Source organism: Lepidochelys kempii, chromosome 1 (assembly GCF_965140265.1).
Source record: "Lepidochelys kempii isolate rLepKem1 chromosome 1, rLepKem1.hap2, whole genome shotgun sequence".
NCBI classification, from domain to species: Eukaryota; Metazoa; Chordata; order Testudines; family Cheloniidae; genus Lepidochelys; species Lepidochelys kempii.
In genome coordinates, this window is record NC_133256.1 from 260,125,669 (window position 1) to 260,142,647 (window position 16,979).

The 16,979-nt window shown below is 47.0% G+C and overlaps 1 protein-coding gene across 2 annotated transcripts in view; it reads left to right on the forward strand.

Moving 5' to 3' along the window:
- LOC140904886 (coiled-coil domain-containing protein 134-like) overlaps positions 1-16,979 on the forward strand; it is an 89,458-nt gene that overhangs the window by 13,374 nt on the left and 59,105 nt on the right. The window contains exons 6-14 of one of the 2 annotated variants that reach the window (XM_073327215.1): positions 1,948-2,151; positions 4,263-4,393; positions 4,932-5,046; positions 8,644-8,760; positions 9,607-9,706; positions 12,735-12,869; positions 13,217-13,331; positions 15,100-15,191; positions 16,386-16,527. In XM_073327215.1, the coding sequence (XP_073183316.1) occupies positions 1,948-2,151; positions 4,263-4,393; positions 4,932-5,046; positions 8,644-8,760; positions 9,607-9,706; positions 12,735-12,869; positions 13,217-13,331; positions 15,100-15,191; positions 16,386-16,527 (1,151 nt within the window). The remainder of the gene's footprint in view (positions 1-1,947; positions 2,152-4,262; positions 4,394-4,931; positions 5,047-8,643; positions 8,761-9,606; positions 9,707-12,734; positions 12,870-13,216; positions 13,332-15,099; positions 15,192-16,385; positions 16,528-16,979) is intronic. The other variant, XM_073327216.1, reaches the window with a different exon arrangement.

Here is a 16,979-nt window from a genome sequence, read left to right on the forward strand (position 1 = left end):
TCCAGGTTTATGGATCTTGGGTAGCAGATAGAATACCCCTGGTCGGGGCTCTGGGGGTGTGTCTGTGTAGATTTGTTCCCATGCTGTAGCAGGGAGTTTCTTGAGCAGATGGTGTAGTTTCTTTTGATACTCCTAAGTGGGATCAGAGGATAGTGGCCTGTAGAATGTGGTGTTGGAGGGTTGCCTGGCAGTCTCCTGTTCATAGTTCGACCTGTTCATTAAGACTACAGCACCTCCTTTGTCAGCCCCTTTGATTATAATGTCAGAGTTGTTTCTGAAGCTGTAGGTGGCGTTGCGTTTTATACGGCTGAGGTTATGGGGCAAGTGATGCTCTTTGTTCACAATTTCAGCCTGTGCACATCTGCCTTGTCAGCACTGGTTCTTCACTTGTAAGGTAACTCCCTTCTTTTCATGTGCCTGTATATATATGCTTGTATCTGTAATTTTCACTCCATGCATCTGAAGAAGTGAGGTTTTTTACCCATGAAAGCTTATGCCCAAATAAATCTGTTAGTCTTTAAGGTGCCACCGGACTCCTCGTTGTTTTTGTGGATACAGACTAACACAGCTGCCCCTCTGATACAGTCAGTCACTTTCCCAAGGTCACAAAGCGAATCTGTGGCAGAACTAGATATTGGATTTCTTGAGTCCCTGTCCAGTGCTTAGCCACAAGACTGCTCTACCTCTCCTGGCCAGTTCAGCCTGTTGAAGACCAGCTGTCAGGGTTCCTTCCCCACTCTGAACTCTAGGGTACAGATGTGGGGACCTGCATGAAAACCTCCTAAGCTTACTTTTACCAGCTTAGGTTAAAACTTCCCCAGGGTACAAACTATTTTACCTTTTGCCCTTGGACTTTCGCTGCCACCACCAAACGTCTAACACCGATTACTGGGAACGAGTCCGTTTGGAAACGTCTTCCCCCCCCAAATCCTCCCAAATCTTACACCCCCTTTCCTGGGGAAGGTTTGATAAAAATCCTCACCAATTTGCATAGGTGACCACAGACCCAAACCCTTGGATCTTAAGAACAATGAAAAAGCAATCAGGTTCTTAAAAGAAGAATTTAAATAGAAGAAAAAGTAAAAAGAATCACCTCTGTAAAATCAGGATGGTAAATACCTTACAGGGTAATTAAATTCAAAACATAGAGAATTCATCTAGGCAAAACCTTAAGTTACAAAAAGACACAAAAACAGGAATATCCATTCCATTCAGCACATCTTATTTTCTCAGCCATTTAAACAAACAGAATCTAACGCATATCTAGCTAGATTACTTACTAAGTTCTAAGACTCCATTCCTGTTCTGTCCCCGGCAAAGGCATTACACAGACAGAGAGAGAGGCTTTGTTTCTCCCTCCCCCCAGCTTTTGAAAGTATCTTCTCTCCTCATTGGTCATTTTGGTCAGGTGCCAGCGAGGTTATCCTAGCTTCTTAACCCTTTACAGGTGAAAGGGTTTTTCCTCTGGCCAGGAGGGATTTTAAAGGTGTTTACCCTTCCCTTTATATTTATGTCACCAGCCTTAGTGGAATTTGGAGCTCTGTTTGCCTCTTGGGAGACATGCATGTGGTTGCACTTCCCCAGGTCTCCCTTCCCCAAGGTAGGAGTGTCGGTGTGAGCATGCTCAGCCCCTGAGTAGAGGAGTCGGGGGGCGTGTATTGTTATGTAGTTTAACTGTGAGCCCCTCAATTGTTACAGCATCACTCAGTCCTCAGAGAATCACAGCAGTTGGCCCCACATCTCTAAATATAAGGTTTGATTAGGGAAATAGGGAAAGGTCAATTAACATGCCTTAGCTAATCTCGACCTCTTTTCCTAGCCTGCATGGACAGGTCTGTAAAGTGTTTGTGGAAGCTTTTGCAGGGAATGTGCCTCTGCCGGATGACTTAGAAATGTCTGTTACCAGTGTTTTCTCTCAACAGCGGTCATTGTCGTTCACCACTCTAGGTAACTTAATGGAACACCTGCTGGCAGGCTTGATGTACCCCAACGAGGGTATAAAGGCTACTGTCTGCTATCTTTACGGCAAGCTGTATTCTTCCCCCATCAGTTCAGAAAGGCTGTCAGTGCACTTCACAGAGAGGCTGTGTGACCTCTTCCTGGCTACCCTAGGGAATGCACAAACAAAGGAACTGCAGGTTAACTGCATGGGTAAGACACCTCAGAGAAACAAAAGGTGGGGGTTGAGGGGGTGAGAGAACCTGGATTTGTGCAGGAAATGGCCCAACTTTATTATCATGCACATTGTGTAAAGAGTTGTCACTTTGGATGGGCTATCACCAGCAGGAGAGTGAATTTGTGTGGGGGGGTGGAGGGTGAGAAAACCTGGATTTGTGCTGGAAATGGCCCACCTGATGATCACTTTAGATAAGCTATTGCCAGCAGGACAGTGGGGTGGGAGGAGGTATTTTTTCATATTCTCTGTGTATAAATAAAGTCTGCTGCAGTTTCCACGGCATGCATCCGATGAAGTGAGCTGTAGCTCACGAAAGCTCATGCTCAAATAAATTGGTTAGTCTCTAAGGTGCCACAAGTACTCCTTTTCTTTTTTTGAAAAGGTGGGGGGTTGTCTTTGTTAGTTTGGGAGTCCTAATGTGTGCTGGATTCTGAATTGTTCCTCAGAACTCTGAACTTGCAAACTCTCAGCTGGTTGGACTGTTCCGGAGGTGGTGAGCATACTTGTCCACAGCTGCTGATCCCTTCTGTTACTGCACAACAATTGTTCATCCTAGCCCCATTGCCAAACCCTCCTGGTATAACCAGGGAAGCAACACACCCTGTCCCACCTTGTTGCTGGAACCCCAGTGGTACCTGCTGTAACTGTCTCTGAAGGCCTCCAGCTTGCACCATGGCTTGACCTATCCCAATTTGACTATGTCATCTTCCTGGAAATCAAGTAATCCCCTAAGGTTAAAGTGACTGATTCTAACCTCTACATACAATCAGATAGATTGGTTTTGTAAAGTAGCTGGATTGATTCTGAGAAATACAACTTGGAGATATGAAGTGTCTCGTAGTTGAGGCTGAAAAACTAAAATGGAAACTGGCTTTCTGTCACAGGTGCTGACTTTCCAATATGCTCACCTCTTCCCACGCCTGGCCCACCCCTGCCCTGCCTCTTTCCACCCCTCCCCTGAGCACACCGCATCCTCACTCCTCCCGCTTCCCACCGAGATCCTCCTGCACGCCACAAAACAGCTGATCACGGTGGGTGGGAGGCACAGGATTGAAGGGGGAGGCACTGATTGGTGGGGCCCACCGGCAGGTGGGAGGCACTGGGGGAAGAAGGGGGGCTGTTATGGGGGCTGCCAGTGGGTGCTTAGCATCCACCATTTTTTTCTCCATGGGTGCTCCAGCCCTGGAGTACCCACGGAGTCGGTGCCTATGTTTTCTCTACGCTTCTGGGTCAGAACCATCGCTTTGCATAGAGCAGCAATGTCATGCAGTACACAGGATGGTTTCGTCTTCACTCACACAGCTCAAATGCCCACCACACAGCAATCTCTCTCTTTACTGTAGAAGGGGAACAGTCGTCTGCTTGCTTTTCACATCCAGCAGTCAGCCATTTGTAACGGAGGACTCTTTTCAAAAGTTCACTCCAACAGCCATGCTACATCACTTCTGAACTTACACTGGAGCGTCGCCTACAAAATCTCTTGTTTATGATTTGCATCAGTGCATGTAACAACGTACACTGTATGTTTATAATGTGCTGCTTGTGGCAGTATCTTTAAACTTGCAGCAGTTACAGAAATGGGATTATTAAATGGGAAGGTGTGAGAGCAGGTTGAGAGAATGGATAGCAAGAGGTGTGAATGGTTGGCACTAGTAAAGTACCTGAGGGAGAAACTGGTGGTTGGGTCCCTGGCTGCAAGCAGCAGAGAAGTGGTGGGTTTTGAGCTGCGCTTTTTAAAAAGAGTTTGGAGGTGAGGAATCAGAAAGGCAGAAGGAGTGGATCAGGTTGAGCAGAGAGCTGGTGCAATGGCAATTAAAGGATCCACCGATAGAAGAGGGAATGGGGAATGGAGAGAATCAGAAATGGCAAAGAGGAGAATTGGGGATGGGGTGGGGTGTAAAGCATTGATGGACGGTGGAGATACATGGGGGCATGCCCAGAGAAGGCCCTGAATGTAAGCAGAAGGGTTTTGTCAAGAATACAGAAGTGGTTAAGGAGTCAGTGATATGTTTCAGGGCAGAATGTTGTGAAGCTCCCAATCCTCCCCACTCCCAGTTTGCTGCTTGTTCTTTCTCTCCCTTTGTAGGTTTGCTAAAGGAGCTGCTGAATTCTGACCATTTTGTATCAGTTATTATGAACAATTCAAGAAGAGGGGCAGATTCCGAGAATGCTGAGTTGCTGGAGAAAGAGAACCCACTGCCGCTCATGCTCAAAAAGGTAATTGCTGAAGGGGTTACCACATCTGTCAACATGCCTTGTACAAGGGGCCAGTCAAATTATCCGTTTCTGTGAGGCGAGTTATCAATAGGAGCAGTTATTTGCTGCACTGGTTCAAGTAGCCTCATATTATGTCCTCCATACTGATCAATGTCAGATGCAGCCTAGGAAGGTGGAAATCCCCCATAATGCACCAGTTGTTCAATAGTGCACAGGTAGTGAATGGAATTTCTTCCTGATCTCAGCTATGTTTAGCCCGAAGCATGAGGATTGACATAGCTCTTGTAAGCATTCGCCTGGCTAGTGCGATTGCAGAGCTATTCTTAGTCATAGGCTTCTTTAATGTTTTTCTTAATCTTGCTAAGTTACTTGCCTTGGTATTATCTTGCCATAGCAAGTTACCCTAGGGAATTATATGTTGCTTAAAGAGTCTTCTTTTTGCCTGTTTTAAATTGGTCTTTTTCAAGCCCCCTCTAGGAATTCTTTCATAATCAAGTCTGTGGTTTTGATTTTTTTCTTCATTTTTGTTTCCACACAGCTGTTGCTGTCCAGAGATGAGATGCTACAGGTGGCAAGTGTTCAATGTATGACTGCTGTGCTTGTGCATTCTCCCATCAAGTATGCTCCTGCCTTCATTCATGCAGACATCCCAGGTGAAGAAATACAATAATACCTTGTAGTTCTACAGTGTCTTTCCCTCTGGGGGCACCTTAACAGTGTACAGTTTGTGCACATAGGTAATCAGCCTCAATCCGTGTAATGCATCCACCTCTGGGGTAGTCACAACAGCCATTCTGCATCAACAAAAGCCACCAACAGTATTTTGGGAAGCGAAGTGAAAATAAGCTCCTAGTTGAAATTGTAGGGGGAGTTTTATGTAGGCAGAATGTAATGTTCTGAGTTGGAATTTGGGCAGGTCATCAAGTCTAAGACGCCTCTTGCAAAAAGTGCCGATGAGGATACTTATTAACCATAATTGGTGTAAAAACTGCACTTCCAAATGCACGGCACGGCTAGGAGGCATTGGTGCAGTAGTGATTCAGAGCATAGACCATCCTTTACCAAATTACTAATTACTTCCTGCAGCATTTGAATTTTCCTTTGAAGTCTCCCATCTAAGAATTGACTAGGCCCAACCCTGCTTAGATTATGCATTCTCATGAGACCACAGCCCATGGCAATATAACTGCAGAACCCAAACAAGCTAACTTCTGTCCTGAATTAACCCTATGTTGTCCCCTTGACTTCAGTGGCGTTGCACAGGATGTTATTCAGCTCAGACTTTGGCCCAGTATGCCAACCCAGGGAGATGTTAAACTTTAATTTCCCGTCCGCAGAGGAATTAATCACTTTGGTTTTGTGCATCCCCTTCTTTGGATGTGTAAGAGTTTGAGAGGAGGGGTCACAGCTGCTGTGACAAAGCTGGCTTTATATCCCTTAAATCAGATCAAAGTCTATAGCCATATTTCAGCTGCTTGCTAGCTCTGTACTGGAAGGATAGCAGCCCACCTGCCTTCAGGACCCTGCTGCTCTTTAGTCACTTTATTTTGAGGACAATTTCCTGGTGCAAGTGCTGGAGGAACCAACTAGGGGCGGAGCTCTTCTTGACCTGCTGCTCACAAACCAGGAAGAATTAGTAGGGGAAGCAAAAGTGGATGGGAACCTGGGAGGCAGTGACCATGAGATGGTCGAGTTCAGGATCCTGACACAAGGAAGAAAGGAAAGCAGCAGAATACGGACCCTGGACTTCAGAAAAGCAGACTTTGACTCCCTCAGGGAACTGATGGGCAGGATCCCCTGGGAGAATAACATGAGAGGGAAAGGAGTCCAGGAGAGCTGGCTGTATTTTAAAGCATCCTTATTGAGGTTACAGGGACAAACCTGTAGATGTGTAGAAAGAATAGTGAATATTGCAGGCGACCAGCTTGGCTTAACAGTGAAATCCTTGCTGATCTTAAACACAAAAAAGAGGCTTACAAGAAGTGGAAGATTGGACAAATGACCAGGGATAAGTATATAAATATTGCTTGGGCATGTAGGAATGGAATCAGGAAGGCTAAATCACACCTGGAGTTGCAGCTAGCGAGTGATGTTAAGAGTAACAAGAAGGGTTTCTTCAGGTATGTTGGCAATAAGAAGAAAGCCAAGGAAAGTGTGGCCCCTTACTAAATGAGGGAGGCAACCTAGTGACAGAGGATGTGGAAAAAGCTAATGTACTCAATGCTTTCTTTGCCTCTGTCTTCACGAACAAGGTCAGCTTCCAGACTACTGTACTGGGCAGCACAGCATGGGGAGGAGGTGGCCAGCCCTCTGTGAAGGAAGAAGTGGTTTGGGACTATTTAGAAAAACTGGACGTACACAAGTCCATGGGGCCGGATGCGTTGCATCCGAGAGTGCTAAAGGAATTGGTGGATGTGATTGCAGAGCCATTGGCCATTATCTTTGAAAACTCATGGCGATCGGGGGAAGTCCCAGAAGATTGGAAAAAGGCTAATGTAGTGCCCATCTTTAAAAAAGGGAAGAAGGATGATCCTGGGAACTACAGGCCGGTCAGCCTCACCTCAGTCCCCTGAAAAATCATGGAGCATGTCCTCAAGAAATCAATTCTGAAGCACTTAGATGAGAGGAAAGTGATCAGGAATAGTCAGCATGGATTCACCAAGGGAAAGTCATGCCTGACTGATCTAATTGCCTTCTATGATGAGATAACTGGTTCTGTGGATGAAGGGAAAGCAATGGACGTGTTATTCCTCTACTTTAGCAAAGCTTTTGACACTGTCTCGCACAGTATTCTTGTCAGCAAGTTAAAGAAGTATGGGTTAGATGGATGCACTACAAGGTGGGTAGAAAATTGGCTAGATTGTCGGGCTCAACAGGTAGTGATCAATGGCTCCATGTCTAGTTGGCAGCCGGTATCTAGCAGAGTGCCCCAAGGGTCGGTCCTGGGGCCGGTTTTGTTCAATATCTTTATTAATGATCTGGAGGATGGTGTGGATTGCACCCTCAGCAAGTTTGCGGATGATACTAAACTGGGAGGAGTGGTAGATACGCTGGAGGGTAGGGATAGGATACAGAGGGACCTAGACAAATTGGAGGATTGGGCCAAAAGAAATATGATGAGGTTCAACAAGGACAAGTGCAGAGTCCTGCACTTAGGACGGAAGAATCCAATGCACCGCTACAGATTAGGGACCGAATGGCTAGGCAGCAGTTCTGCAGAGAAGGACCTAGGGGTGACAGTGGACGAGAAGCTGGATATGAGTCGACAGTGTGCCCTTGTTGCCAACAAGGCCAATGGCATTTTGGGGTGTATAAGTAGGGGCATTGCCAGCAGATCGAGGGATGTGATCGTTCCCCTCTATTTGACATTGGTGAGGTCTCATCTGGAGTACTGTGTCCAGTTTTGGGCCCCACACTACAAGAAGGATGTGGAAAAATTGGAGAGAGTCCAGCGAAGGGCAACAAAAATGATTAGAGGACTGGAACACATGAGTTATGAGGAGAGGCTGAGGGAACTGGGATTGTTTAGTCTACGGAAGAGAAGAATGAGGGGGGATTTGATAGCTGCTTTTAACTACCTGAAAGGTGGATCCAAAGAGGATAGATCTAGACTATTCTCAGTGATAGCAGATGACAGGACAAGGAGTAATGGTCTCAAGTTGCAGTGGGGGAGGTTTAGGTTGGATATTAGGAAAAAAATTTTCACTAGGAGGGTGGTGAAACACTGGAATGCGTTATCTAGGGAGGTGGTGGAATCCCCTTCCTTAGAAGTTTTTAAGGTCAGGCTTGACAAAGCCCTGGCTGGGATGATTTAGTTGGGATTGGTCCTGCTCTGGGCAGGGGGTTGGACTAGATGGCCTCCAGAGGTCCCTTCCAACTCTGTTATTCTATGATTCTATGATAATGTACCATCATTTTCCTCTGCATTCTCCCTACCTCCTTTAAGAGTCCTATTCCACAGTAATCCTCACTTTGGCTGAGCAGAGCTGGAATCCCTTTTTCCTTCAGGACTCATCAGTGCTGCTGGACACCATCCAGAGGTGGTGGGTGGTTGTCTCCTCTTCCCTAGGGACTATTACTGAGTGTTACTGTTAAATTAGTATGGCAGTAGGGTGGAAAAAAGAAGACGTTGCTCCCAGTTAAAGCCCCTGTCGTTCTCCCTGGCCCCCTTTCCCTTACACTAGGGGCAGTTGTGCCATGCATGGCGGAGATGCTGTTTTACTACGATGGATTTTTTTGTTTGTTTGCAGAATTCCTGTTTGAGCGTCTCTCCTGCACCAGTGAAATTCTCCTCTGGTCGGTTTATTGCTGCCTGTTGCTCCTAACTGAGGAGCGGCTTTTCTTTTCCAAGTGTCACACAGTCTATGGTAGGTCCCAGTCTTTCCTAGCCTGTCAAAATTGCTAGAGTAATATCACACGGACACTGAAGATGGGGTTGGGATTTCAGAGCCTTTTACTGCAAAGTCACTGGTCCCAGTCAGGCCCCAAGTTGGTAGTAACTGAAGATTATTCCCATATGATGCTTGTCTGGAGACTTCCATGACATAGGTTTATGGTGCCTGAGTCCAGTTCCTGATGGGCACATGTTCACATTGCAGAAGCCACCAGCACTGTTGACATTAACTGATGTCTTGGTGGCAGTCTCTAGAAGAGGCCAAGGACATAGGAAGACAGAAGCTGAATTCACCATTAGGGTGTGTCTATATTTGAGCTGGGAACATGATTCCTGGCTTGTGTAGATGTACCCACCCTAGCTCTGCTTGAGTCAGCACCTAAAAATAGCACCGTGTCTGCACTGGCAGAGGTGGTGGCTTGGGGTAGCCAGCTGAGTGTGAACCCAGAGGATTAGGTGGCATTGTACTTGGGGTAGCAACCCCAAGCAGCCATCTGGGCCACCACAGCTACGCTACTGGTTTTAGGTGCTAGCTCAAGCAGAGCTAGTGCAGGTATGTCTGCGTGAGCTGGGAATCATGCCTTCCAGCTCAAATGTAGGTGGCCTTTACAAGCGGAAGCTGATGCATGTTGGCAGAGAGCAGAGTGTATGGGGAACTTTTTGCTGCCATTGCCTAAGTCCTGCCAAGGTCAGCAGATCCTCCAACCCCCGTCCCCCTTTGAAAACTCATCTCCCACCCCCATCATAACTCTTCTTGGGCTTTTGGCGGGTGTGTTAAAATCTCCCTGATGACATCTTGTGAATGCATGCCCCTCTGCAGGCATCGAGTCTGTGGTGAGGAGCCTGAAAGAGATCCTGCAGCTGAATAATGTGGAGCTGCACAAGCAGGGACTCTTGCTGTTCACTGAAATACTGAAACGGTAAGGGACTCACTCACGCTCGCTCACACGTCACTGAGTTGGAGGACATTGCGAAGGCAAGGGAGAGCACCTGTTCACCAAAGAAGGGCCCGAGAGCAAGTTTCAGATAAAACTGACTCAGCCACATCTCGTGCACCACCTACCAAAACAACTGCCCCTCAGTAGCTCCCGTCGCAGTGTCAGCAGCGGACTGAGTAAGCAGTCCTCTCCGCCTTGGGCAGAACATTTCCAGGGTAGGACAGAGGCACGTTGGTGGGGAAGAGGAGGGGGGAGCCAGGGGATTGGGTCAGTGTATGCGAGCAGCTCTGCACGGCTTGTGCTGCTCTACGGCTAAATGGAGAACACAGCCTCCAGGGCTTTCAGTCCGACACCTGTCACCTGGGTTAAATTTTACACAGAAAAGAAACATTAGGCTGAAATACAAATTTGTTTCCCATCACTCTTCTTTTCTGCAAAATAGGAGAATTCATGTAGTGTCTGTTTTTACCCCACCCCCCTTTATTTCTTTGCCTTTCCATCACCCCAGTATCTCATCCTTTTTCTTTTTCACTCCGTTCCCCAAGCTGGATTTCTGCGGCGTGACATTACAGTCATTTCTGTAGCAATAAAAAATAATGTGATGCTGTTGGCACAGGATGGTGGTGGCGGGAGCAGGGTCCGTCAGAAGGAGAGAAACCAGGACATGGGAAGAGAAAAGTTCTTGCTCAAAGCACACATCTCTGCATTAATCGTTGCAAATGGAAGAGAGGATAATACTGCATCTTGCCAAGCTCATGGCATTTTTAGTATGTGGTGTTCTTTGCTGTGCTTTGAAGTACAGTGTTTCTTTCAGATGATCTGTTTTGTGCTGGGGAAAGGGATCCCATCAATGATCCTCTAATTTTTCCCCTTCTGCTTGCTCTCTAACTGAGGGTTGCTGCATTGCAGTAACACCTCCTCTCCCCCAAACCACCACAGTCACTGGCCAAAGGGGTGGCTGAATACAGGAATCCCTCCCTTAGGAATCTATTTGCTTTTTGAAAGGGTCAGGTGACTTGCAGGAGAGTCAGCACAGGAGGAGCAGCAGGCAGAGTTTGGGACCCAAACAGAGATGCTGCCATTTAGACCTTTCCTCCAATACAAGATTACATCATAAAGTACCCTACTGCAGTGATGTTTCTGCCCCCAGTAGGGAAGCGTTTCTCAAGGATTCGTGTTTCAAACAAGAAAGTAAAGTTAATTAACAAAATAAGAAAGTAAACAGAAGAAGGTGGGGTTTGATGCATGGAGACCATCCTTCCCAACAGCATTCTCCTTACCCTGTCTCCCAAGCAGCTGTTCCAGCTATTCTTTCAGTTCTTGCCTGAAGCACCCGTGCATGGGATAGGGGTGGGGTGCTGAGCTGGATTTAATCCTTTCTTCACTGAGTGACCAAATACTGCTACTGCACTCAGTCACGCTTACTCCTGGCCTTTCCCCATTGGTAAAGGCCCCTGAGGGCTGAACGCTGTGGCACTGAAAGTTCTAATGTGTTCTGCAATGAGAAGGTCAAGTCACCAAAGCTCTCATTTTTCAAGAACCAGAACCTTTTCTGAGGCTTAAAAAGGGGATGTATCCAGTCAGTGTAGTTCTCCCCATGCCTTTGCGATCCAGCTGCTGGACTGCTGGCCTGATGGCTAGAGGTGATATTTTTAAATTAAATATATTGGTCAATGTGGTGCTCTTTTCAAGATTACTTTTCAAGTTCATGGCATCATCCATGCTTCCTGGCCCCATTCGGCATTAGAAGTGCCACAATACTGCAAGAGAAGCTCTTTTCATGGCATTTCCAGCCTCTCTGGAAGCAGGGTATTTGTTTCCTTATTTAGAAATGTCTGTGTTCAGGTAGGCATTCAGGTACCAGAGTGTTGAGCATGGTGTGAAATCCTAGGGAGGTGAGTTCTTTCTCTTGTAGGGAGGCTGTTTGTCCTGAAGTTTTCAGACCAGTGTTTGCTGATCCAATCACATACTTAGGTTTTTCTCCAAATCTTCTGACATTTATTTGATGTGACGAAGTGGGAATGTTCTTGATGTTTTCTCTGAATACTGTGTGGGTGCCTCAGTTTCCCCTATGCAGTTCTTAAGTATCTAGGTGGTGGGATAAGGGTGTGTGATTGTTGCAGATACCTAGAGGGGCCGCACAGAGAATGGCTGACCCCCTGTCTCCTGGCAACTGATGGCCTGGGCCCCTCTCCTCTGCAAAGGTGCCAACTGAAGGTGTTGGAGAACAAAAAGATCAGGTGACCTCCTGGCCCCGGAAAGAGACAAAGACTGAAGGAGGAGTGGCGGGGGGGGGGGGAAGCTGGGGGAGACTGCTGGAGAGTGAGTCAGTTTGGGCTGGCTGGGGACGTGAAGTACAGATGTGGTTGTCTGGCTCACTGCCCCCCAAAATGGACCCAGCTGAGGGGTCCTGTTCCCTGTACCTACAAGCTCTGTTTTAGACCATGTTCCTGTCATCTAATAAACCTCTGTTTTACTGGCTGGCTAAGAGTCACGTCTGACTGCAAAGTTGGGGTGCAGGACCCTCTGGCTTCCCCAGGACCCCGCCTGGGTGGACTCGCTGTGGGAAGCGCACGGAGGGGCAGAGGATGCTGAATGCTCCAAGGTCAGACCCAGGAACATGGAAGCCATGTGAGCTTCTTGCCCTGAAGACAGTCTGCTCACAGAAAGGAGACTTCACCAAAGTCCTGACTGGCTTCGTAGGGAGCAGTTCCAGAGCATCGCCCAGGAACTAATTTGCCTGTCATGAGTGGTGCTGGGATCCAGCCATAACAGACTCATAGACAGCATGAATGTTTTGCCTGGAGACTACATGAAACCCATGGAGAGTCACTATCTCAGTACAATGCTAGGACTTTGCTGTGTGACATCTGGTAGCATGGCCTGAAGCTGCAAGACTTAGCGTCTTTTGGGGAATAAACACCAAGATGGTCTTATTTTTCGATACTCTCTTTTCAAGCAGGGGTTGTCACAAAGCTTTACTCATTTGCTCCTTGTTTCCCCTTCTCAGGCAGCCAGTGGAAATCAAGTTATTCACAAATCTAGCCATGTGTAAAGATGCCATTGGTGTTCTTGTGGAGGCAGTAAAATGTCCGGTGCTGGAGGTAGCAGCAGAGGCTGTGAAAGCGGTGGCAGCTATTATGAGGTAAGCAGGAAGGGGTCTGATAGGCTTCTTTCAGGAGAGATGTATTTTGGATGTGACACATCTGTCTTATCCATATTGGCCTCTTCAGATCTACTCCTGTCTGTCCAAATCCATCACAGTTGCCTTCAACCCAGTTACAGGCTGAAGGCTTTGATTCTGTATAATGTGGCTGCACCAGGTTTTGGCTGGAGCGAGTTGGTGAAGGTGTGCTATTGTCCATCAAGTCTTTCTTCATGCTGATCTTGCCACGACATGTGATCTTCTAGGGAGTTCTGTCTCCAATGGGGAAAGTTCAGAGGCTTCTTCCAACTCCCAGCTGCTGTCCTTCTTTCTCCCCGTCTCCACAGGAAGGACCACTTGAGCTGTCCCCCAGTGCAGTATGTAGAGTTGCAGAGACTGATTGAGACTATGCTGAAGCGGTGCGCTGACCTCTCACTGCCACCCATTAACAGGAGGTCTGCAGTAAGTCAGGGAGGACCACTGCTGCTCCTCAACAGGGGTGGCGGATGATGGCCTTTGTATATAGCTGGGCATATAGATGCCGCATAAACTCATACTTCCCCCTTTTTCCATGGGTGGTGGGTAGCCCTTAGGGATCCCTGCAGTTTCTCTTTATTCCTCCTCCTCTGGAAAGGTCTCAGTTCCTCTCTAGTTGAGGCAGGCTGGGTATGGGTCCCTTTGGAGGCCATTCTTGCTTCTGCCAGATCAATGGAAATGTGGGGAGGTTTGCTAAGAAGTGGTGCAAGGATTCCTTCCGTCAGGGCTGAGTTTACTCCCTTCATGTGGTGTCCTCAGCTCCAAGAGAGTTCAAGCTCCCCACCTTCAGGCTCCTTCACAGCGTGCTTCCTCTTTCATGTTTATAACTGGTGATGTTCCTCACTCTGACTTAAACTCAGGGGGTCACATTCCTTGGGCTGTGACCCCCCTCTCACCAAGAGAGCTACCAGCAATCATTTGGATTGCAAATCTGGTCCTCTTCTCATGAAGTGGAATTGGGCAAAGATCCAGAGGTGTATTTGAGGAGGAGGAGCAATTACAGGTGGCTGAACACAAGCACAAAGGTTAAGAACCCTTGTTTTAGATCTATATGCACATGGGTTTATGTCACAGGTGTGTCTGTAATGGAAGGAGCACCTGGCTGAAACGTAGGGTTGTGCAGGTAGGTGCTGAATTTTCTCTAAAAGAATTGTGCATGGTCTGAGTAATGTAGCATCTGTTGTTTTTGTCTTATCTGATGGGGGACTATGAAGTTGTTTCATGCTGCTTGGTTAGACCTTAGATGTCAGTCTATTTGCTTTTCATGAGCTATGAGCTCCATTAGCACTAGTGAATCTCTAATAGAGGGGGAACTGGGCTGTGGAAAAGAAACCAGGTGTTGACTTCTTTTGACTCAGGGAAAGCAGAAAATGCTTATTATAAGGTGGAAGTTGTTTCAGCATCAAATGGGAAAGGGGCTCATGGACATGCAGTTCTCAGACTGCTCAGGCATCAATCTGTAACTGTTCTTAAATGTTGTCCATTTGGAGGGAATTCAGAGAAGAACAACTCAGATGATTAAGGAGCTGGTGGGTTTGACTTATGAAGAAAGATTAAAAGAGCCATGTATGTCCTTGCTCACCAAATGACTAACACCCTGGTCCTACAATTAGGGAGATGCAGGCAGACTCCTGTGGTCCCTTGAAGCCACATTGAAGTCATGGGACTCTGTGGGAGCTGGGGTCTGCCCATTCAGTCAGCTGCAGGATTGGGGTCTAAGGAGGGATATAACAATCTACAAGCAACTTGCATGATGTAAACACTGAGGAGGAAGAGGAATTGTTCAGGGTTGTCCAAGAGGTAATGAGATGAAACTGAATTAAGAGAAAATTAAAGCTGAATAGTCTGCCCAGAGCAGTGGTGGAAGCCTCATTACCTGAGCCATTTAAAACTGGACCAGACAGACCCTTGGCAATATATTGCATTGTGCAATGGGCAAGGTATTATCTAATAGACCTGTTCCATCTCTAATCTTGATGAGGGATGTGCAGATGGGTAATAATATTGAACAGAAAGGAACCCATCTGTGGATGAAATGAGTTTAGCTACAGGTTTTTTCCCCTATCCCACCCCTGGTTGGTTAGATGGTTTTGGGGGAGAACGTTAATTTGTTTCACATATAAACACAAGCTCTTGAGAACATGTCCCTGCTTCTGTCCTTTAACGGAGTGATCTTCTCTCCTCAATCTCTCAGAGTCACCCGGGGCACAGCACTCAGAACAAAGCGGTTTTGCGACAGGGGCAGTTCCTGCTCAGCACTGTGGAAGGCTTCAGAAATGCTTGTAGGTGAGGAGATAAGGGGATTTCTGTTGGTTCTGACTCTGTCTAGTCCATTGGTGAGCGAGTTTCCCCCTCCCACACACACACCCTGTGCCCAGCTAACATTCCTTACAGTCTCTCTTCAGCATGAGGTGAAAGTACAGTATATGGTCTGTCAGCACAACTTGTGGAAGGGCTGCTCTTTGGTGAGTCTGCCAGTTGTTAGCCAGATGCTAGAGCAGACTGAACTACTTAGAGGAATCATTCTCTGTGCCCTTCAAGCCACTAGAGTGGATGTATCCAGTCAGTGGAGTTCTCCCCATGCATCTGCGATCCAGCTGCTGGACCTGCTGGCCAGAGGCTAGAGACGATTTTTTTAAATTAAATGTATTGGTCAATGTGGTGCTCTTGAAACTGGAGATTCAAGTTGTCTGTTTAGCCACATAACACGTAAACCACAGGAAGTTGCAAAGTACAGTCCCCCTCATGATGACTCTGCCCAGATGTGGAGGGACTCACTTCTAAGAGTGAGAGAAGAATCTCCTGTGGCCTATTTAATCCTTGGTGGCTTCACTGACATTCCAAAAGAAGGAGGACCCAGTACCAGTTTTGATGGTTTTGTGACGCAAACCAGTCCCATTAGAAACTTGCCTAACACCCACCAGCTCATTCCCTGAACAGCTATTAGAAAATAACTTCTGGTCACTAACCAAATTTGGTGGCTAAACTTGAACTAGTGGAAGACTGTATTCCATTTCCAGTCCCCTCGTTTTAGTAGGTGCTGAAACAATGCCTTGGTACAGTGTTAGGGGGTGCTATGCTTATATAATACTGTTTTGTGGATGAGATGCAAAACTGGGTTCATGGCCACTCATGATCATTAAATACCCTACGGCATTTTTATAAGATTTGAGGCGTTAGCCTTGGTGTTCAGGCCAAATTCCAAACTGGCTAAGTACATTTAACCAAACAATATTGTCTCCTTTCACTGCAGCAGGAATTTCATTTAATTCTTTCCCCTCTTGTGATACTATTGTGTAGTGTCACTGGCTTAAAATGGCTGTCAGGTTTGACTCGAGACAGCTCATTTCATTGACTGATCCCTGTACATACAGCATGTGATGTGCTCTGGGCTCCGTCAGGTTCTAGAGGTGTAACACACTGTAGGTTCTGCAGAGAGCAGGAGAGTGCATTCTCTGAAGTCCATGTGTATGTTTTTAGGTTAGCTGTGGAATGTCAAAGCGACCCCTTGGCTCAGGAGAACGCTTTCACTGCTCCTGGCTTGGAGAGCGAGAATACTCTGGGCAGCTACTCTGAGTTTCTGCTGAGGATTTGCGACAGCCTTTGCATCCCCGTAGTCCTGGTAGGGTTAGTTCAGAACCCACACTGTCCCTCAGGCATAAGGGGCACCCAAGCAGTGGAGATGCTTATGGGAGATTGTTGAGAAGAATTTGTGTGGGAAAGAGGAGAATTAGGGATAAACCAGTGCATCAAGCTCATACAAGTGTAGTTGTGGCATATTCTGTCTCACGCTGAGCAATCCTCAAATTATTTGGCTTATGGGAAACGGAAGAGAGAAGTCTAGAGGGAGTGTGTACGAACTCAAAGCCCTGCCTGCACTCCATAGAGAGGACAGCAAATGTCTCCAGACCATGAAGTCTCTGAAATAGCATCCCACCTAAATTATATAATAAATGACAGGTTTTGCCACTGCTGGAGGTGATGTATGTATGAACTACTGTCCCTCTTCTCCTCTCTCAAGGCCTGCCACTAGCCTGGCAAGCAACAGAACTTGCAAGTTCCTTTTCATATAGG